The sequence below is a fragment of the Astyanax mexicanus genome, chromosome 3, assembly GCF_023375975.1.
Source record: "Astyanax mexicanus isolate ESR-SI-001 chromosome 3, AstMex3_surface, whole genome shotgun sequence".
In the NCBI taxonomy this organism is placed as follows: Eukaryota; Metazoa; Chordata; class Actinopteri; order Characiformes; family Acestrorhamphidae; genus Astyanax; species Astyanax mexicanus.
Window position 1 is genome coordinate 41,436,604 of NC_064410.1, and position 22,880 is coordinate 41,459,483.

General features: G+C 37.0%; 1 protein-coding gene across 10 annotated transcripts in view; it reads right to left on the bottom strand.

The window, feature by feature from the left end:
- Nucleotides 1–3,312: 3,312 nt before the first annotated feature.
- Nucleotides 3,313–22,880, bottom strand: part of adgrb2 (adhesion G protein-coupled receptor B2) — a 522,385-nt gene continuing 502,817 nt past the window's right edge. For 5 of the 10 annotated variants that reach the window (XM_049475339.1, XM_022683130.2, XM_049475336.1 and 2 more), the window contains 2 exons: nt 11,927–11,980; nt 3,313–8,091 (listed from right to left, as the gene is read on the bottom strand). In XM_049475339.1, coding sequence (XP_049331296.1) covers nt 7,915–8,091; nt 11,927–11,980 — 231 coding nt within the window. In that variant the 3' untranslated portion in view covers nt 3,313–7,914. Of the gene's footprint in view, nt 8,092–11,926; nt 11,981–13,203; nt 14,838–21,176; nt 21,256–22,880 lie in introns of those variants that run through there. The other 5 variants (XM_049475340.1, XM_049475335.1, XM_049475337.1 and 2 more) reach the window with 4 other exon arrangements.

Here is a 22,880-nt window from a genome sequence, read left to right on the forward strand (position 1 = left end):
TTTTTGTACTCGAAGGTACACTCTTCATAATTGTACCCTCAATGGTACAATATTGGTCTTTACAGGGTCAGATTTGTTCCCTTTGAAGTACAAAGTCTTTCCTAACAGCAATAAGTACAAATTTGTACCATTTATCCAGCCAAAAGTTACATTTAGTATTCTGTATCACTGCACTGATAAACAATATATATTTTAATTGCACATTTTTCATTTAAAAGCAAGACAATATTGGATCATCAAGTTTTTGAGCCATGTTCAGTTGATGATAATGTTTATAATGTTTATAATCTTTACTGGCAAAAAAAAAACCATGGGTACAAAAAAGGACTTTCACTGAAAGGTACTTTTTTGTATCTCAATATAAGGTACAGCCCCAGCGACAAGCTTTGTACTCTTTAATGTACAAATCTGTCATTTTCTTTTCTATCTATGATCATTTGTTCTTTATGTAAGGTTATCTTAAATAGCGTGACATTTCTGTTGTGTTCAGTTACAGTCATGCAGAATTACTCTGATTCTCTGTCAGTTAATAGGCATTTTCTAAACTGATTACTCGCATGAAGCAGAATAAATCAGGTCGTATTATTGATCGTATCAATTTGTGCCATTTGTATGCCCTTCTGCCATAAAGGTTCAAGGTTCTGATCTCTGGTGGCGTTTATTGAGGTGGATCAAATGCCTCTGTAATGGAATTCATGTCAATGGAATGTTATCTGACATTTATTTGGCTCTTTGCAGTGGTTGGGGGGGTATATGTGTGTGTGCATGTGTGTGTGTGTGTGTGGTAGTGTTGGGGATGTGGGTTTGCACTGCAGGGAATAGATGATTTCCCAGCCCTGAATTCTTGGTGGTTTATTGATTTCTCTTTAATGACCAGCATGTTATAAATATGTTAAAAAGACAATTGCATGCACTTTATATGTTAGAACTATTCTAACTATGATCATGTCATGTAAGAAACAGCACACTCAGCAGCATGAGTAAAAGTTCTGAGATCAAAGCTCATTTCCATTACATCAGTCTTAAAGTTACAGTAAGTAGGGTAACCATGATTTCATGATTTGTGAATGTTAATTTGTGATTATGCTTCTATAGTCAGCACACGTATAAAAAACATGTCTGTTGGTCCATATGTACATCAATCATTGGTCAAACTGCTTTCCACCATAGCTGATTAATCACAACCTATAAAAAAATTAATGTTAAAAAATTCAAAACCAGTTCGATTTTTACCTGATTTTTTTTTTACATTTATTTATTCAAATTATTCCTACTCAAAGCCCCCCAGCATCCTAACCACTCCCATGTGTCATCATGGTTCCCTTTTTTTGGAAAACCCCAAAATACATAACATAACAACAACAGTTGCAGAAAGACTCAATTGAAGTTCAGTTACGTTCCCTTATGTCTAAACTTATGATCATTTTTAATGTTTATATAGTCAGTGTTATACATTCATTCAATTCAATTCAATTGGTCAGCTGGTACTTTAACTTAAAACTTCCCAATCAAAAAAATATGGAACATTAACTAATTTTGTTTTGAATAAAACAAGAAATTGCCCAAACATACACACACACACACATACAACTCTGCGGGAAAAAAGAGACCACTTAAAATAATGAGTTTCTTTGATTTTACCAGTTAAAAACCTAAAAGACGGATGATCACAAGCCATTAAACCAAGCTGAACTGCTTGAAATGTTGCACCAGGAGTGGCATAAAGTTATCCAAAAGCAGTGTGTAAGACGGGTGGAGGAGAACATGTCAGGATGCATAAAACTGTGATAAAAACCAGAGTTATTCCAACAAATATTGATTTCTGATCTCTTTGTTTTTTTGCATTATTTGAGGTCTAAAAGCTCTGCATTTTTTTGTTATTTTAGCCATTTCTCATTTTCTGCAAATAAATGCTCTAAATGACAAAATTTTTATTTGGAATTTGGGAGAAATGTTGTCTGTAGTTTATAGAATAAAACAACGATGTTCATTTTACTCAAACATATACCTATAAACTGAAACTGATTCAGAAACTGAAGTAATGTCTTATTTTTTTTTTTTAGAGCTATATAAACAATACCAGTCAAATGTTTGGACATACCTTAAATTCAACAGCTGTTCAATTGTTTTTTATTCTGCATTGTTCATTATTATTAATATTATCCAAACTACAAGGAACATATAAAATTGGATTATTTAGTAAACAAAAAAGTATTAAAACAAACCAGAATATAATTTTAAATTCTTTAAAAAAGAATGGCTGGATTTTCGAAGCTTTCAGTAAACAGCTGTGCCTCGTCAACAGTATTCTCCAGTAAAAGTATCCTCAAGTGCAGTCGCAAAGACCATCAAAATTGCTATGATGAAACTGGCTCTTATCGGGACTGTCCCAGGAAAGGAAGACCAAGGGTTTCCTCTGTTGCACAGGATAAGTACATCAGAGTGATCAACCTCAGACCCTAAGTTCTAAACATGAGGGTACAAACAATAGGCTATTATGTTGTATATATTTTTCTCATGTGCTTGTCTGTACTACATGTATTACTACTTTTTATATTATTCATTATATTTTGTCCTTTCTCTACTAGAGTAAGTAAAATAGTGTTGTATACTACTACCTCAATAAAATATTAACTGGTCTAAAAGAGGTGGGATGGTGGTGGGCATAAAAAAAAAAAAAAAAAATGTATTTGGACATGGGCTTTAGCTGTACACTGCAAAAAATCTTTGTCAGAAAATAATCAAGCAAAATTGTCTGCCAGTATAGTGAGAAAATTTAGCTTGTTAAAATTCTTAAAACAAGAAAATACATTTTTGTGTATATTATCAGTAAAACAGTAAAAAAAAAAAAAAAAAAAAAAAGACATTATGACTAGACTTTAGCAAGATTTTCTTGTTTAAACATCATAAAAAATATCTATAACATCATAAAAAATATCTATAAAATGGCAAAACTAGCATATTAATATTCTTTTAAGGATTTTTATAAAACATCATTTGGTCCAAAAAAAAATCTTAACAATTATGTGGAATTGCTCCATATTATATTACTGTTGAGTGTGATTTTTAAACATGAGTTATGTCCAAACTCATGTTGGAAGTTCAAATCTTTAACAGTAAATATTTAATTAATTCATTCATTTTCATCATCATATCAGTATCAATAAATATTGTTGTTCTGACTTCATACTTCCAGTTTGCACTTTCCAATATATGTAATTCTTCTATTACTACCTTTATGTTTCTCTCCCACCATTCTGTCATCTGCCCCCTAATAAATGATACTGTGAGGAATTATTAGACACCGACACATCAGATTGAAAATTTATTTTCATATAAAAAGACACTCTATGAAAACAGTAGAGGACTACTTTGTACAATCTTGTGTATAAAAAAAAATAAATGGGGCAAAGGGGACTTTCTGTGACAGTCAACGTTCCAAGCGTATGAGATGATGTGGGTGCTGGTTGGTTGGAGGAAACGCCAGAGCTTCGATGATAACGATGATAATGACTAAGATGATGATGATGATGTAATGTGGAAAACATCTTCATGATTCCGGGAACGCGTGTATTTTCTTGTATAGTGTTTGTATAATGACATGGGCAGGGTCGTTTCATGTCAATCATTCATGACACAACACACACACACACTCACATACATACATACAGACGCACATATTCAAAATACATATTTCATAAAATAAATTTGACTGTAAGGCAATTGTCAAGCATATATCCATATCCAAAATGCATCAATAAGGTATGGGGCAGTCTGGGTGCAAGGTCATTGAGAATGCTGCAATGATTTTAATAAACCTGGAACCTGGAGTACATGACGAACTGGACACGGATAACAGAGCTGCTGAAGAAGAAAAAACAAATTGTGCACAGCTTAAAAAGAGCGCTGTCGACGCGCTACACAGCCGACAGCCGAGTCAGATATCCATCAGGTGGGGAGCGTGTGGAGCCTTGGGATTTGAACCTCGGATGAAATCGAATGAGAGGAAACCCCACTCGATATTACACAGAGCTTCGGAAATGAAGAGCGCAGTGATCACAAAGAAACTGAGAAAAAAGAGAGAAAGGTAGGCACTGCTTATGAAGTAGGGGGAGCGTGTGGCTCCGTGATAAATGAACGAAGTAGTGTAAAAAAAAAAAAAAAAAAAAAAAAACAGGAGCGGGTCACTTACCTGTTTGGCTTAGTGTACTTATAACTCAAGGCAATGCTAATGACACCGAAGTGGTTTGACTCAACAGAGACTGAGAGTCCTTGAATAATAGGGGCCTCTTGAACATTAACAACCTATAGCCCAAAATAAACGAGGGCCCGCAATATCATCGTTTCTCAACTCAGAACTGCGGAGAAAATGAAGAGGGAGAGTAGTTTTAATCAGCGGTGGTAGGGGGTTATTTCCTGCGAAATGAAGAGGATCGGCCGTGTTCTCCATTACTGCGGATTACCTCCAAAGGTTAAAGTGGCGTGGTCTTGTCTTGGAGCCTGTGTCTATATGATGTGCTGGCTTCAGGGCTCTTTGAGCAGATGGTTGTTGCACCAAGTTCGAAAATGTCAGGACAAATTGTCAGCCCCAAGGTAATTATCTCCCTTTCTCCCTGAGCCTCCATCTGCAGTTACATCATCCTACACAACCTGCCCTAATTGCTATGAGTTGCAGACAATGAAAAGGAGAAAAGCGCAGATGACCTCTACGCTCGACTCAGCATTAAGCCGGAGCCTGTTTCAGCGCCGGAGTCTCGGCATAAACAGATAAGGTTGAATCAGCTAAAGCCTGGCAGGTCTGGAAGCGAACTCGCAGATAATCAGGAGACACACTCGCGCTGATGCTAATGTCGAATTCAGCAGCAGCAGCAGCAGATGCAGCGTTTGGAAGTGGAGTAATGGTAATAAGGAAGCCGACAGTGTTTTATCAGCACTGTGCTCAGTATAACTCTTTGGTGGGCTGCGGGTGGGCCCAATGTTAGACATGTTAGACAAACTGGAGGAGAAGGTGGTTACGACTTTCTAAAAGCCAGTGCGAAGGAAGTATGTCGCTTGGTAATTAAAAACTGAATGGAAAGAATTTAATGCACTGAGTTTACTTTATTATGGAATAATTAGGAAAAGAATTGCATCATATGTCTAAAAGTATTCAGGCGCAGGCAATTACTACAGATTAGTGGTTTCAGGTAATGCAACCACTTCCTGAGCTATTGCTGAACCACTGTACACTAAGATAAAATGGTATGCTTAGGATATAAGGACCTCCATCAATGGGTGGGGAGCAATGGAACAGTTCACTGACATATTGAATGTCTATTACATTCTATTCTATTGTGGTACACATGTGATTCTATTGATTAAGAAATGTTAAATTCCAGCACAACTTTGCAAATGCAATGTCCCATCCATCTGGTACCCACTATCAGGACTCGCTCGAACTGGGATCCGAGTGGTTGAGCGGGCTAAGCACTGCCACTATGATCAGGAGAGAGCTGGTTCGAATCCTGTTTATGTAGCTTGCCTGAGAGTCCTGAGAGAGCACAATTGGATTTGCTCTCTCTGGGAGGGTAGATGGCACTCTTTCCCCACTTCACTCCAAAGGGTGATGTCACTCAGCACAAGGCATCTGTCTGTGAGCTGATGTATCGGAACCAAGCCACTGCGCTTTCCTCCGAGCGCACTGTGATGCTACTCAGCAAGGTTGCATCAGCAGTAGTTCAAAAAGAGGCGGTGGCTGACTTCAGGTGTGTCGGAGGAGTCGGATGTGCTAGTACTAGTGATAATTGGCCATGTGAATTAGGCAGAAAATAGGAAAACAAAACGCTCGAACTTGCTGGACACTGGACAGGGTTAATGTCACTCACAATATAACACCTCACATCTTATACAGGTGTGGGTGTTCCCAAGCTGTTCTCTAAGGTAAGACTTTATGATGAGTTGAAATACTACTATGTTGGTTGGGTTTGATCTGGATCCAGATCTTATCCAACTAATGGTCTGAATGCAATCAAATTCTCACAGTAAGGCCTTCTTCACTTCTCAGAGTAGCAGAGGCTGTTACTTCTGTAGATTGGAAACAAACTCTTCTATTAATATTCTTTATCCCATAAGAAACACAGCACAAGCAAACTTTTGGAAGTATGGTGCACGTACCATTCTGTTGTTTTAATTGATTTAGTTTTAGTTTATATATTTTACTGCTACTTTTAGCAATAGCAATGATGGTGCAGCATATTTTATTCATGTGGATAAGATGTATACCTTTGAAGTAAACTCAGTGCATCACTTTTCTTTTGCAGTGCAGCCGACGTTATATAAGCTCCCGTCCACTCACTGGAGACTGCTGAGTGCATATCTGTGTTGGGAAAGATTATTTTGGCTCAAGGTTTGACCTTCTCTGCTTTCATGTGAAGTAAAAGAGGTGCTGTTCTGTCCTGCTTCAGCTCAGTCCGGATATCGATCACTTAGCTGGGGCAGGCCTGCGGGGGCTGCCTGTTTCTTTCCAGTTTAAGGTGATCTGGATGCTTGCATGCTTAAACCATGAGTGCTTCACTCCAGAATAAAGCTATTGACTCAGACTAATAAATCCCCCTCAGCTCTGGTGATGGATGCTCTGTTTTTGTTGATGCAGGCTCTGTTGTCACGCCAAATCCCGGCCCTTTACACACTCTTTTATTGAGCTTCTATTATGAACGGCTTTTGTGGTAAGATAGTTTAGGGTCACTGGCGACAGACTTATTTCCTCCGTTTTAAGGGGGATAGTAGCTACTGAATCAAGCCAGAATCAATAAACACTGCAAGCGCTGGGCAGACGATGCAACAAAGAGATACTGCGAGTGTGGCCGTATCTTACAAAAGGGAAGAAATCGCATCTTCTCGGTTCATTCGGCCGTTTTCTGCATTTTTAGCTAAGCCGCAGGTTAACGTAACAGAAGAGAGGGTAAACACAGGCTTGATTTTTTTTTTGTCCCTTCGATCATGAATCTGTTAAGCATTTGACTCTTAAGAACACCCATTTTTTGATTGCTATCAGTCATTTTCTGAAATTAAATATAGAACACATTCACACAGCAGCAGAAACAATAAAAAAACCTACTTCCACGAAAACTCGACAACCAAAAAAATTAGTTCATCTTATTATTATTGTTTTTTGTTTGTTTTGTATTTCCATTTTTTGCAAAAGAATTCAACCAAAAAAATTGAGGGACAGTCTAAATGAAAAATAATAAAAAAAAAATCAGTATGAAGACTCCATAAATTGATTGAGTGAATACAATAGGCTTAATGCTGTATAAAAAAACAAAAACAAAACAAAACCAGAAATAAGACAGATTAAAAAAAAAGAAGAAAATGATGGCACATATTAATGGACCACTTTAAACTTCCCTTCCCCTCCCCTCCCCCTGAAAAAAGCGAAACCAAAAGCAGAGAGCTTGAGTCATCCATTAGGAAAAGACAGGACAGAAAGGAGGAACAAAACCCTACGGTGCTGAACACTGTGCGAAACATCAGTAAGAGTTCTTTTTCTTTTCGTTTTCTCTATAAAAAAAAAAGAATGGTGCAGAAATATTCTTTTTTTCTTTTTTCGTTTTCTTGTAATTTCCAAATCATCAAACAGGTGAAAGAGAATCCTTTCCGGAGTAAAATCAAGACATTTCAGAAACAGTTTGTTAAAAATTCTCCCCATATACTCTTCAAGCCCCGATTCTTTCATTGAAAGCGTCCGTGTGAAAATATAGGATAGAATAGTCTTTTATATTCTTCTTTTTTTTTTTTTTTTAGTTCTGTCCCGTCAGCGGTAAACAAGTGTATAATCCTTTAGATTCTCCTCTTGGTAGAAAGTCACGCCACTGAGGTGTGTGTGTGTACGAGTGTTTGTTTGGAGACGTGTGTTTTTGTGTGTGTGTGTTTTCCTCACACTTCAGTCTGGAAGTCTCCCTCGGATGTGTCCGGAGTGTTTGCTGAGGGAGCGTCCCACGTCTTACTGTGCAGCTCCACTCTGTCCTTCTGACCACCGGAGCCACACGACGGCTCGGGGATCATGGTCTTAAAGCTGTCCCAGGAGCGCTGCTCTTCCGGGGTGGACTTATCCTGTGTCCACACATGCACACACACACACACACACACAATGAAAAGGATAAGGGGGGGAAAAAAATCCATTAGAACAGTCTCTAATTTCACAACAGCTGTAGCTGGGCAGTGATAGATCTGCCAGTGTGCGCTCCAGGCTATTATTTGTATGTAATAGAAACATAATTGCCGTAAATGGATGACATTTGTAATATGCAACATTTGTAATAATAATAAGCCCTATAATGCATTTGGCTGCCTAGGTGTCAAGACTGAGGATCGTTTCCACTCAATATGCACCGCACACCAGTGCCTCAGGGGAACATATCAGCGATAGCCATCCTATGATCAGACTGTGTACGTTCAGCTAGGACGCTCCTCCTGTAAGATACATGGAATCAATTGATAGCTCTTCAGCTTTTGATAGAAACCTGTACTCCAAAATAATACCAACGCAACTGGATATGAATGATCAGATGATTTTATGCGGAGAAACAAGAGAATAAAAAGGTATCAGGATGTGCGTACCACAAGGTTCAATTCCGCTGCCCATTCAATTTCGCTCTCTACTTTCCAGCTGCCCAAATGCATTTGATTTAATCCATGCATGCATGTCTCTATAGCCCCATGCATGTTTATGCAGTAGAGATGAATGAAAGAAATCGATACATTCCAAAGACAAAAATTAAATATAGAACACTATTCCCATTACAATTCAGCTTTAGGGTTCCAGATGCAAATTACCCAACACAAGAGTATCAGTGTTTTTTTTTTTGTTAGTTTGTTTTTATTTGCCTTGTTGAGTTCTTTATCTCCACCTTTGCTAGAATACAAGCCTGCATGCTTTCTATGTTTTCGTTTTGCCTGTCATGCACCTTCCACAACAGCAGATGACGATGTGACATTTTTTATATATTTATAAATATATATATATTTTTAATTCTTTCCATGGTTCTATATATGGCCACATTCATAGCATTTAAACAAATCCTTGTAGTATTTTTGCTGCTCTCCCTTTTATGCAATCGTCCATGTTTTTTTTTTTTTTACTGACACAGTCTCAGGCTTTGTCACATAGGGACCCTATTTTAGTGATCTACAGACGAAATATCAATTGCACAGCTGGATTAGGGCGTGTTGGTGTGTCTTTGGTATCGTGAGGGTGCAAAAATTACACAATAGGCATGTGCTAATTCTTTTTATTAATCATGGGTGTGTTTTAGGGTGTAATAATGTGAAATAAACCAATCAATGTGTCACTTCCCATTATCTTTAAGAGCCAGCTGTGCTCTGACTTTGGCGCGTTGATATCTGAACAGTGCAGCGCTTTCGCGTATCTCAGCTGAAGGAACTGCCCTGCGTGTTCACGCTGTGAAGATGAGCCAGCAGCTCATTTAAGGGAACAGTACATGTTATTTTATTCTTTATTCTGTTTATTGCATGTTCTTCTGTGTGTAGTGCTAAGATTAGGAATGGACTGAGAATTGACTGTTGTCTAGGTTTATTTCAGTCAGTGGTACACCTGTGTTTTCCACTGCCAAAATAGCAACATGCCAAAAAATTCACCTGAAAACACCTCATTTCCAGACCACCACACCTATCAGTGTAGATTTATATTCCTAACCTCTAACGCTATTTTAATGGCGCAGACGCAAGGCGTGAAAATAGGCTGTTGACGGGGTGTAAGATAGCAAAGAGCGTTGCGACGAGCTTTGCGTAGAGTGTAAGATAGGGCCTATAAGTGTCTTTATCTGCACAGTTCGAGGTGCACAACACAGAAAAGAGGTAGATTTTATTTATTAGGAGAACAGCCACTGCCTGCAATATGAATAAGATGTTTGCTAATGCTAATAATGGCATCGGTTATTGGATAAAATCCAACCCTTTCACAGAAAGCCAATCAGCTTTCTGGTTTCACAGAGAGCAGGGTAGGGTTGGGGACAAGCTTCCATCGATGTGTAGATCAGTGCAAACACAAATTGTTTTTTTTTTTTGCATTACTGCACTGAATGCTACAAACTATCAGTTCCTAATATTAATAGTTTGTATATGATTTCAGCAGTGATGTAAAAATGTTTCTAAATCTGTAATCTCACCTTTAATTTCCAGTATTTGGTCCCTTACCACTCGAAAAGATGGAAAGTGGTCGTGTATGACTGGTGTTGACTGTGCAGTTGACTGTGCAGAACCTGAAGCTAAAACTTTACGGGTTGCCAATGTTCACATGATAGCTAGATTTACCCATCCGTCCCATAATGGGTAAAGTTAGCATTTAGACCACACTGTAAACCCATAAGTTGTTTGAACTCAAATGATTTAAGTCTGTATTACATAAATTTCCATACATTCCTCAACTATTTTGAGTTAGTTTAACATTTGTGGGCACAAATAAACATTCAAACTGAGATCATTAAGTTGAACCAACTTCTAAAAACTGAGTTTAATCTGTTGCCATTGGCAGTTTCTTTTCCATTGGCTTTTGTCACAATCTATTAGCATACTGGGTGTGTCCAACAGTTTCTGACACTCACCATCAGTGTGTAGCGATTTCTTCTGGGCTACCTTAGAAATAAATCAAGTTCCCCTTTAGTTGTTATAACTTGATGTTTTGATTTATGCTAACTGGAGTTTTCATTCCCCATTACTTAAAAAATTTGAGCAAACCAGCTGCCGTAAAAAAGTTAAGAAAACTCAACTTATCCGGTCCTACAGTATAGCAAAAATAAAAAAAGTTAAATCAGCTTCCCCTTTAGTTGTAATAACTTGATGTTCTAAGTTATGCTAACTTAAATTTTCCTTTTCCATTGCTTAACTTTTTTAAGGCAACCTGTTTCCTCAAATTTTTAAAGTAAATTCAACTTATCCAGCCTTACAGTGTAGTTTACTGTGCTGGAATGGTTTCTGTCAGCGCACATTGGTACAGTATCTGCTGATGTCCTCCCATGCTTTAAGACTTCTGAGCACAGATGTCTGTATTAGGCAGTATTGCTGGGGACCAAACTCACAGTCTAGAGCCAAATAGAGCCATATCTATTATAGAGAAAGTTGTGCCAGGCGCTGGTAGCATCCTTGTGTTTCCTTGAGTGTGAAAGGGGCATATAGACTTGTACCCTGCATATTGTTCAGACTGGAATGACGGAATAACTAATATGAAGCATAATAACCTCACTATATGTTCATGTGTGACTATGGAAGATATATGGAAGCTATTCCATTTGTTTGGACTGGAGATACAAATGGAATATGGGTGGATACTGATAGAATGCAATTCCAGACCAACATGAAAACATGAACATCTCTCCAAACACACACACACACACACACACACACACACACAGACAGAATGCTGAGAAGTCTTCAAGTGGTTTGGCCTCATCTCCACGTCTATTTTTGTAACGATGGTGTCCTTCGGAGTGTGACCGAGCGAAACAGGGGCATCTCTGTTGATGCAAGCCACACTTGAACCACCAGGGGGCGACGGCAGCCTGATTATCATTCACTCAATGTAACAGGCTGACAGTTGGCAAAATGAATACAAAAAGCATAATCTGGGAGCCAATTTGCATGTTAAATGTTGGAGAAGGAACATTTTGTAATGCAGAAGAGCTGCTGATGCAGGAGTAGAGCCCAAGTTGGCTCCTGAGAGAATGCTAACGTGATTCTGCTGCTTATGCCAAGCCTCCGTTCCCTGCACTCCCTGCTCTACCTCACTCCCTCTCGCTCTCTCTCTCTCTCTCTCTCTTTTTCTCTTTCTGCCTCTCACATTGTCTCCCAAACATCTCTCTCTCTCGCTCTCTCTCTCTCTCTTTCTCTCTCCCTCCCTCCCATCTCTCCCTGTCAGTTCTTTTCTACTTACACTCGAAGAGTTCTTTTCACCTCCGGCAGACGAAATGCTCCATCGCTTTTCCCTCTGTTGTGATAAAAATGAGGGAAGAGAAAAAGAAAGGGGGGGAATCACAGTCACTGGCATGTCTGTGGGGAATGCAACATTTGTCTTTTTCTTCGTTTCCTTCCTTCTTTTTTATATATATACCTCGACGGAGGTGTGTGTGTGCACGTGTGTGTGCAGTCTCAGAGTCTTGTGTGCACCCCCCCCCTCCCTACACCCACCAAATCTCTCTCTTTCAGTCAGTCAGTCAGTGAGAGAAATGTAGAAATGCTGAAAGAATACCCAAGCCTAACCATCTACAGGACTGTGCTCAGGGTAGGATAGCAGAGGCAGCGTCCTGCTCACTGCAGCACATGCATATTTGGACATTTGGATCATGTCTGCACTCTGTTGCAGGGATATGTTAAGTCAGGACACAGCTACACTCTGTGTGAGTCTGTGCTGCTACATTATTGCTGTTGTCGCTGCTTCTGCTTTAACAAGGAGAGATGAGTAGCACTGAGTGCTGCTGGAGGAACCAGCACTAGAGGACAGTGACACGTGCAAATGCACTCACTCACTAACCAATCTGCATTTCCTGGAACCTGGTTTAGCTCTAAGACTGATTTCCAGGAATTATGCCACAGGGACTGCCACAGCCCTTCCCTTCCTCACGCCACCACAGACTTCAGTGGATATAGTTTTCAAAGAAGCTATTTTTGAAAGAGATCAAATTAAGGAAAACATCATGACTGTACTCTCCTTTTAATGGATTATAATTATATGGATTTGTGAATAACACTGACTGGCCAAAAAAAAAAAAAAAAATCGCCACCTGGATTTAACTAATAGTAAGTAAAATAGAAGTAAATGATCTGGGGTTGCTGCAGTTGTTCAGGTCTAGGTTCAGCAACAATATGTGCTGAAAGAATGAGGTCAGCTGACTACCTGAATATACTGAATATAGACCAGGTTAATCTATCAATGGATTTTTCCTTCCCTGATGATACAAGCATATTCCAAGATGATCCATGAGATCATCACTTTCACACATGGATTGTTCACCACAGAGTCCAGACTTTAACCTCATTGAGAATCTTTGGGATGTGCTGGAGAAGGCTTTGTACAGCAGTCAGACTCAGACAAGATCTTGGTGAAAAACAAATGCAATACTGGATTGAAATAAATCTTGGGAAATTGCAGAAGCTTATTGAAACAATGCCACAGTAAATGTGTGCTGCAAGTAAAGCCAAAGGCTTTTAGAGTGTGTGACCTCATTTTTTGGCCAGGCAGTGTATAAGAACACACAGAGGCCAAAACATAAGCCTATACAATGTATATAAGGAAATTTAGCTGCCTCCATTTTTAATTAATGGCTCTTGTGATGTCACAGTGACAAAAATCAAGCTTTAAAAATACTGTAAATATCCACCTATTCAATTTTAGCCCTGCCAATTCACAATGGTGTTGTAAGGATGATATTGTTTCTAGCTATCAGGAGCTAGCTCAGGCTTCTTGTGGTTTTATGCCCCAAAAACCTCATTCCTGCTTAGTCATTTTTGTGATACTGTTTCTTCAAGATTGTATGCCATATTTGCTTCCCAACAGGCAGGAACATCATTGGCATCATAAAAAGTACTACTAAAGTACTATGTCCGTCCATAAAGTCCATGTCTTCCACACTAGTTATTCTAGCAACGACAGACTGCAGTAACAACACTCTTTATCATTTTAGGACGGTTGAGTGGGTGGGGCTAAATGGCTGTACACTGAATGGGTGGTCATACTTACTATACAGCTCTGAAAAAAAAGAAACCACTTCAGTTTCTGAATTAGTTTCTCCAATTTTGCTTTTTATAGGTATATGTTTGAGTAGTGAACATATTGTTTTATTCCATAAACTACTGACAACATGGCTGAAATAACAAAAAAGATGAAGAGCTTTCAGACTTCAAATAATGCAAAGAAAACAAGTTTATATTCATAAAGTTTTAAGAGTTCAGAAATCAATATTTGGTGGAATAACCCTGGTTTTAATCAAGGTTTTCATGCTTCTTGGCATGTTCTCCTCCACCAGTTTTACACACTGCTTTTGGATAACTTGCCCCTCATTCAAGCAGTTTATCTTGGTTTGATGGCTTGTGATCATCCATCATCCTCTTGATTATATTTCAATTTGTCAAAATCAAATAAACATCATTTGTAAATGGTCTCATTTTTTTTCAGAGCTGTATCTATGGTTGTGACCCAAGATACACCTACTCCTAAAAATAACAACCAACAGTTGGCTTTGTTCATGATATGTTTGTTCTCTACATCTACTTATTTCCTTTTCTCTCTTTCCTTTCGTTACTTTCTTTTCCTTTTCGCCTACCAACTGGTTCTTGGTGTATTCGTATGGCCTTGAACAGAATAAAAAGCTCTGTTGCAAAAGTCCACAAATATTGCATTTAAGTAAAAGCAAAGAGTGGGAGAAGTATAGAAACAAAGGAGCGAGTTTAGTTTAGCCGTCTATGGGGTTTAGAGAGGAGAGAGGACACGGTTAACACACAGATGAGACAGGAAGGACATTACAGGAACTATAACAGCACAGAACAAAAAGGAGCAATCACAGTCACTTTGCCAGCAGGTGGATCAGGAGAGAAAGCTGAGGGAGTCATTTGCGGGTCTAAAATTGTTTGTGTCCTTCTACTGAGACTACAGAGAGGAGTAATACAGAGAGAGAGAGAGAGAGAGAGAGAGAGAGAAATAGAGAGAGAAAGCGGATGGATGGGCGTACGACACAGGCAGGCAGTGGGAGTCCCAGCATGCCCCACACCTGCTGCTCTCTGGATGAGTGTTTTTTACCTTTTCTCTCTGTGATGCCCTTGGGTCTGCTGACTGCCTGGCTACAGTCAAACTATGGCAGAAAACATGCATTTGAAACCAATTCCATCGAACGAAGAGACAGAGACACACGGATACACAAGATACACAAGAAAAGCTAAATAATGCATTAACAACACACAAATTAATACATCATGCAACTTAAAATAACTTTAAATCAATGCAACATCACAAGAAAACAGCAACACAAAAAAATACAGTAATAAACCAAAGAATGTGGATAACATCACAATGAACACAATAAAAGCCAGGACAATAAACAGGTCTATTGAAAGAGATGAGTATAAAATACATTGTATTCATTATAAAAATTATAAATGATAAAAAGAGTGAGCTTTGGGGTCACTAAGCCAGCCAGAGGCAGATGAAATTTAGTTCAAAACCACTGTATTTATAAAACAGTATTTTTATATGACAAATAGATATAGTGTCAAAGAGCCTATTAAATAACAGGATAGATTACGGACAGTTACAGATGCTTTACTCAAACTAAAAGTGCTCATGCAATGAAGAAAAAAAACTCTGTACAGACGAGAAAGATGCATCAAAATGCATCGATAATCAATTTATAATCGGATCACAGACCTTTGGATCGTATTCCCTGGGACAGTTCTTGGACGGTTATGAACGGTTATGAGTCTGTCTGGAGCCCTAATTATTAATACGTCTCTCATGCCATCCCTTGTAAAAGAAAAGTGTATTAACTATATATTTTTAAAAGAATGCTTAACATGGAAAAGTGCATACTTTTTTAAATTAAAATATGTACTCAAATACATACTAAACGTGCTATTTTGGAACAGCTTATGGCAACTTAAGTATATTTCAGTTGTAATTAAGCTATATATTTAAACAACATGAAAGTATTAAATTGTGCTTTATTTGAGTGTTTTTTTTGTACAACTTCTTCAAACTTAAGTAAATGCAAGTATGCATTATAAACGTACACTTTTTTGTAATACACTTAAAGTATATTTCATACTACTTTGCATATTAATGCACACATTGTGTACAGCTTAATGATGACACTGGAAAAAAATACACTAAAGTGCACTTTAAGCAGTATTTAATGCCACTATATATATATATATATATATATATATATATATATATATATATATATATATATATATATATATATATAGTATTTTTTTCTATCAATACAGCAAATAATGTAAAGCATTGCTTAAAAATACATTTTATGGAAGTACAGAGAAAGTATATTTAATGTGTATTTTAAAAATGGATATTAAATTGAAAATGCACTTTTAGTACTCTTTACCTAATTTAAACATACTTTTAATGTTCTTAAGTATACTTACACTGTGCTTCCTGACTTCCTCTCTTTGACCCTTCCTCTATAAAGATCAAATGATCCTGCTAACAAGCTTTTGCCCCCCTTTAAAAAAGATCTAAATACATACTAATCACAGACGAGGATCACAGTATAATATCTAAACTAACAGGCATTACAGCCGAGCGGAATGAAGTCGTTGGGGCAGCAGATTCTGTAAACAATCTGACTCTGGCTTTTTACACATCTCACATCTTAATTGGCACAAGGCCTCGCATTAGCATTGTGCTCTCTAGGTCCGTGTTTATATGCTTCAGTCCAGACCAGCTCTCCGCTTCTGCTTCCTCATTAAGCTAGCTGATGGAGCGTCAGCCCTATGCTCAGCACACACAGCAGCCAGTAAGAAAATACAATTTAACGGCTAATTTGTGTGAACGGGGAAAAAAAAAGGCAGACGCACTCAAACTACAAAGGGCACGGGTATAATTTTGAAGCGTGTTAATGAGGCAAATCAATTATTCAATTAATGGCCTAATTATGCTGCGGAGTGGACCGCTTGAAAGGCCAACAACTGAATAAAAAAGGACAGAAAGTGAGAGAAGCAAAAGGACAGATGGAGGAGAAAGCACTTTGTCGCTCAAGAAAAGCACATTCCTGTATACTAGCAAATATGCCACTTACTATGGCATATATCTTCTATGGCATGGCCAATAAATAATTAGAAGCTTCTTTTTTTCTGTTTATGTACAGGAATGTAAATAAGAATGTAAATTAAGTCGGGCCATATGAGTGGGGCATTGCATTTCTGAAGTTGTGCAGAAATTGTAACATTCCTTAATCCACAGTTCATGTTTGTACCAGGAGTACACCATAGAAGGCATTGCCAGAAGTGGCATTTTATCGTATCTACTGTATATCTGATTCAGTTTGCCCCACAGACTTATTCCGCAGCTCCGTGCGTCAGACATTAGCTTTCATGGGACAAAATAATTGGCAAATCATCATTTTTCATTGATGGCTATATAAAATAAGATAATCCTTTATTAATCCCACAATGGGGAAATTTACAAATGTGTTATATGCAGAGAATGAAGTCTCAAACCCAATGTGTGTTGTTCTCTGCTCTTTGTGTTTTGGCAGATTTAGACTAAGGATCTTCGGTCCGGATCAGTCGATAAGTTACTTAGAGCGTTTTCACACCAATAAACCATTCAAGCACAGTTTAGCTCAAGTAAAAGGAATATATTTGATAGCTTGGTCGGATTGATTACCGTTTTCACACCTGCTCAATCAAACCGCACTAAAGGTACTGATGAATCTGTGAAAACGCCCTAAGTTAGCTGTGATGCTAACAGCCGGGCTTGATTAAGTTAGAGCAGCAATGCTAACAGACACTGGGCATGATACAATGTTATCAGCTAGCAGCAACTGAGCATGGTCAGGTTAGGGTGGATTAATCGCAATGCTAACAGCCCTCCTCTGGAAAACAGACACAGGAGCCGGGATCTGAAGGTTTAGAGCTGGTTGGTCACAATGCTTAGAGCCAGTTTTGGCAATGTTGGAGCAGTGGCATTTCAAAAAAATCATCTGTTTTCTCCAAATATAGATATCTTTATATCATTGCTGTCCAATGAAAAAAGGGTCTCCAAAACAGCAACTTTATAGGAGAGAGATAAAACCTTATTAACTTTTAATGGAAGTCAATGTAAAAACTGTTGATTTAAGGCAATTTTGGACAATTTCTATTGGTCCATTCATCGAGAAATTATGATACAGTGTAAGTGACAGTTTGTGTGTTCAAATTATGTAGTAAACTAAAAATCTGCAAAAAAAAAAAAAAAAAAAGAGAGATACCTGTTTTCAATTGGACAGTGATGATATGTCCGTACTGTGTGACTTAATGACCAAATGAATATTATCACAATGAGGACACTTTCACTGTCTTTCTGAATAGTTGCAGAAACACCCACAAAAACATGTTCAAATGAACACATATACTGTTCACATCAACACAGGGAACCCAGTTCTACTGTATTTAATATTTAACTGACATATTAAAATATCTCCTACACTTAACCTTAAGTGTAACAATGCTGCTAGTGAATTCATTAATAGCACTCCTCTGGTATGGATAGCCTCCATCACAAATGCTTCAGCCTGATAGAGGGGTCAGCTGACCCCTTTCACGGGCCATTTCCACTAAATGTAGCTGGTTAAGCTAAATTAGTAGTCCTTGAAGGATATACACACTTGTGCACACCACACACTTACAGTATGTGCTATACTAATACAATGTAACCCACCCTAAAACAATCAACTTGGCACTGCTGTAATTCAAATTCAACTACACACATGCATATTTATGAAGAGAAGCATATGTAAGCAAGGGAGTGGGCGACCGAGCAGAAGTTATGGCCAATCCATATTTCAGCAGCCAGACTGTCACTTTCCTCTGCAGCCAGGCTCTCCTGCTGTGTTCATATGTGCTTTCAGCATCGCCATGAATAGATTGAACACAGAGCAGCGGTCCTTCATCTATCTGGAAGCATATGGGGCGCCTCCGCTAAAGCTATCAACCCAACCAGCATCATCACTTAGAGGTTAACTGCCTTTCAAACTGCATCAAGGCCCGCGCTCGCTAACACACGGCCCATTCAGACGCAACAGCAGATTCATCCACCCGCTACTCGGAAAAGAGAGAGATTGGGGGGATAATGATGGGAGTAGATGGAGCTGTAGACGAGGAGGAATGTGAAAAGAAAACGAGTATGAAAAAGAAGCTCTGCTTCGTCATACAGTGAAGAAGAAGGAGCGTAAAATAATGACATAATAACGAAAGAAAAAAAAAACAAAACAAAGTTAATTCAGAGGGATGGGCTCATTTTTGGATGTGTTAGAGACCCCAATTGGCTCACTGATACACAAAATAAAACAAACGGATTTGAATTCTCTCAAATGTACAATACTCATCTCAAAAATAGCCAGAAAGGGGGATAATACACACACACACACACACACACACACACACACACACACACAGTACAGTCACCGATCAAACATTACTGAATTAGCCAGTGATGCACTGATATACTTGGTTCAAATCAGCACTTTAATTAATTATAATAATGATCAAATTCAAGGAAGTACAGTAAACGTAAAAAAATAAAATAGTGTTGCATTAATATTTGCATTCATGTGCAAATATAAGTACATTCACAATTGATTCAAGTCAATTCAGTGCATTACTTTTTTCAGTGTGTGCCAGTTTAAACACACCACTACTGCAAACCAATGTCAGGGCATCTTCTTTCATAATTTTGGGTAACACTTTAATATACAGTAAGATGTATTATAATGTTTTTTAATTGACTGCTCTTTAATAATTTATACTGTAAGTAAATTGAGCTTTTTACAAACAATAAACTAGATAGTGAGTATTAACAGCGGCCTTTCATAGCATTAAATGTTTTATTTTTACTGTAATACGACTAAATGAAATGTATACATAGATAAATAAATAAATATCAATTTCAAAGGAGTTTCCAGGGACTCCCAAGTGGTCCAGATTCGTGCTCCCATCAACTTCCAATACATAAGGGTTTAGCAAAAATCTGTCAGGGTTCCCCGAAGACTATTTAACTTGGCAATCATAGATAATAAATATTTAACCCAAGCATAAACCAAATGCTTGATGGAATTCAACAAGATGAGCAGTCATTACTTTCTTTTCGAAGTAAATAAGTTCCTTAGTAAAGACACTAAATATATACATATACATCAATTAATATATACAGCTCTGGAAAAAATAAGAGACCGCTTAAAAATTAAATTGAGCCAAATTAAAATCCTCTGGGATATAATCAAGATGAAGATAGATGATCACAACCCATCAAACCAAGCTGAACTGCTGGAATTTGTGCACCAGGAGTGGCATGAAGTTATCCAAAAGCAGTGTGTAAGACTGGTGGAGGAGAGCATGCCAAGATGCATTAAAACTGTGATTAGAAACCAGGATTATTCAATCAAATATTGATTTCTGAACTCTTAAAACTTTATGAATATGAATTTGTTTTATTTGCAATATTTGAGGTCTGAAAGCTCTGCACCTTTTTTTGTTATTTCAGCCATTTTTCATTTTCTGCACATAAATGCTCTAAATGACAATGTTTTAATTTGGAATTTGGAAGAAATAGTTTATAGATTAAAACTACAATGTTCATTTTACTCAAACATACAGTATATCTGTAAATAGCAAAATCAGATAAACACTCTTTTTTTCCAGAGCTGTATATATGAATATTCAGTATACTTGTTGCTGAACCTCCTGTTAGGCAAAACCCTTGTACGTCCAAAAAAGGCAAATTATCATCAATTATCTGTCCAAAATATGAACAAAAAAATAAGTCTAAAAATTTAGATGTTTTTGTGCAAAAGTGCCTTTAAAAAATTCTGCTTTGGCCTAGTTTTTGCCTAAAAAGCAAGTATTATTTATTTATTTGTCAGTCAACACATTTTACTCCTTTGTTCATTTATAAAAACAACATTATTTTTTTCATTACATCATGTTTCTCTGTCTTAGTAGTCTTATTACCTGTTTAACTTAGTTTTACAGATGAGTTTAAGTTGTAAATCTGAACTAAACTCTCTCTCTCTCTCTCTCTCTCTCTCTCTCTCTCTCTCCCACACACTCACTCATACATGAACTAGCACAAATAACTACATATCGAAACACCAATCGTACTGTACAGTATTGCACTACCAACATTCACTCTAGAAGTAAATCTAGATGGATAGTTAACCCTTAGATGTCACAATTTTTTTTTATTATAATTAAATAATTCTCACTAAGAGTTATTTGGTATTTAATGTGATTAATTTTAGAACTGTGTTATTAATAATGAACTTACATTTAAATAGTGCAGCAAACTAAGAATTTGATCTTCAGACGTCTAAGGGTTAAGAGATTACAAGACACCAGTGGGGACCTCTGTCTCTCAGGCCCCTCTCACAGATGGGCTAACACTAGCACCAGGTCAGGGGGCTGCGGGACATGCTTACGTTGGCTCTCTTTGTAAACGAAGCTCGATCTTCGCGTTAAAAGAGGCTCAGTTTGTCGTGGTGGAGGAGGAGGAGGGACCTGTGAAGCGGACTGGACCATTAGAGGGCTCAAAGTGTGATGCTGCACTTTATGGTATTTTGTTTTTATTTATTTTTTTATGCCATAAACTTTTTTGCCATTTTGTCAGTATACTTGACTGGATTTATTTTAGATACATTTGTATGTGCAGTAGATTATAGATTTTAAAGTAAACATAAATATACTTTTGTTAATTTTATTGAAAAAAAAAAAACAAAAAAACAATTGGAATGATAGGAAGCGTTTGGTGGAAATGTTTCCTGCTGGGGAATTACAGATTATTAAATTCAGTAGTTCACTTACTTTTTCTAGCATGATTACTCTGCTTAAAGGTATCTAATTAGTGTCTATTTTTGACTTAGATAACATTATATCATGTTTTATTAGTAATCAGTGCAGCAATGTACATACACATAAATACACACAGATATTTATAAGTACCTCAATTATGTTAATAAGTGTGCTAGATTGAAGAATTCTCAGCCAACAGAAAACATTATAAGAACACTTGGAAACGTTTTGTAAAGGGTCCAGAAGGTTAATCTGTAACATTACAGAAATAATGTTCCAGGAACATTCTGAGAAAGTGTGAAATAATAAGTAAAAATAACAGTTTGCATCACAACATAATTAGAACATTTCTCACATAACGTTTCCAGATAGACGAGTATAAGCATTATTAAAACATTAAGTAATTAATTAAGTAATATACCCAAAAATGAAAAATGTTAACTTTAAGTGATGTTGCAGTGACGATACCAGAACATTTAAATTTTTTGAATAACAATAACTTGAGGTATTGAATTTTATATAAATGTTAACTGTAACGTTCAGAAAGCATTCTACTAACCAAACATTGTTAGCTGGGTAGAAACTTTCACATAGTGAAGGGTTCTATATCTGTTGTTCTATATCTGAGGTTCCTTAAGCTTATTTTATATAATTTTTTTGTTTTGTATTTTATTTTATTTTATTTACTTATTTTTAAATTTTATTATTGTGTTTTTTCCAGAATTAATTACATTTATTGTGATTAATCTAAAATTAGAAAATACCCCTTTACTCAATACTGGTTTGAATCCATGTTTCCCTTTGCTTTATATACTAAACCGGAAGCACGAAGTCTGTACACTTCAATCTGTCTACCAACAACCATTATATTAATGAAGGTTCCTTAAGCTTATTTTATTTTTTGTGTTTTTATTGTATTTTTATTTATTTTTTTTATTTTTTTCCAGAATTGATAACATTTATTGCGATTAATCTAAAATTAGGAAATAGTCATTTACTCAATACTAGTTTGAACACTTAAAAATAATAAATTAGCTTTGTGAGAAACCATGTTTCCCCTTGTGTTATATACTGAATCTGAAGCATGGAACCTGGACAATTTTTATTAGACATAAAATATCTCTCAAGTTAGGTTAGTTAGGTTACTTGTTAGAACTAAATGATTAAAAACAAGTAAAAGAGTATAAACAAGTTCATTCTCTCAATCGATTTTATATACTGATCATTTTCATGCATTATTGCTGTTACGTAAATGTATTAAATCACTGTAAATGAATGTATAGCTCTAAAAATGCACTGTATTATTTATTAGTATTTTTATTGTCTATTAAAAA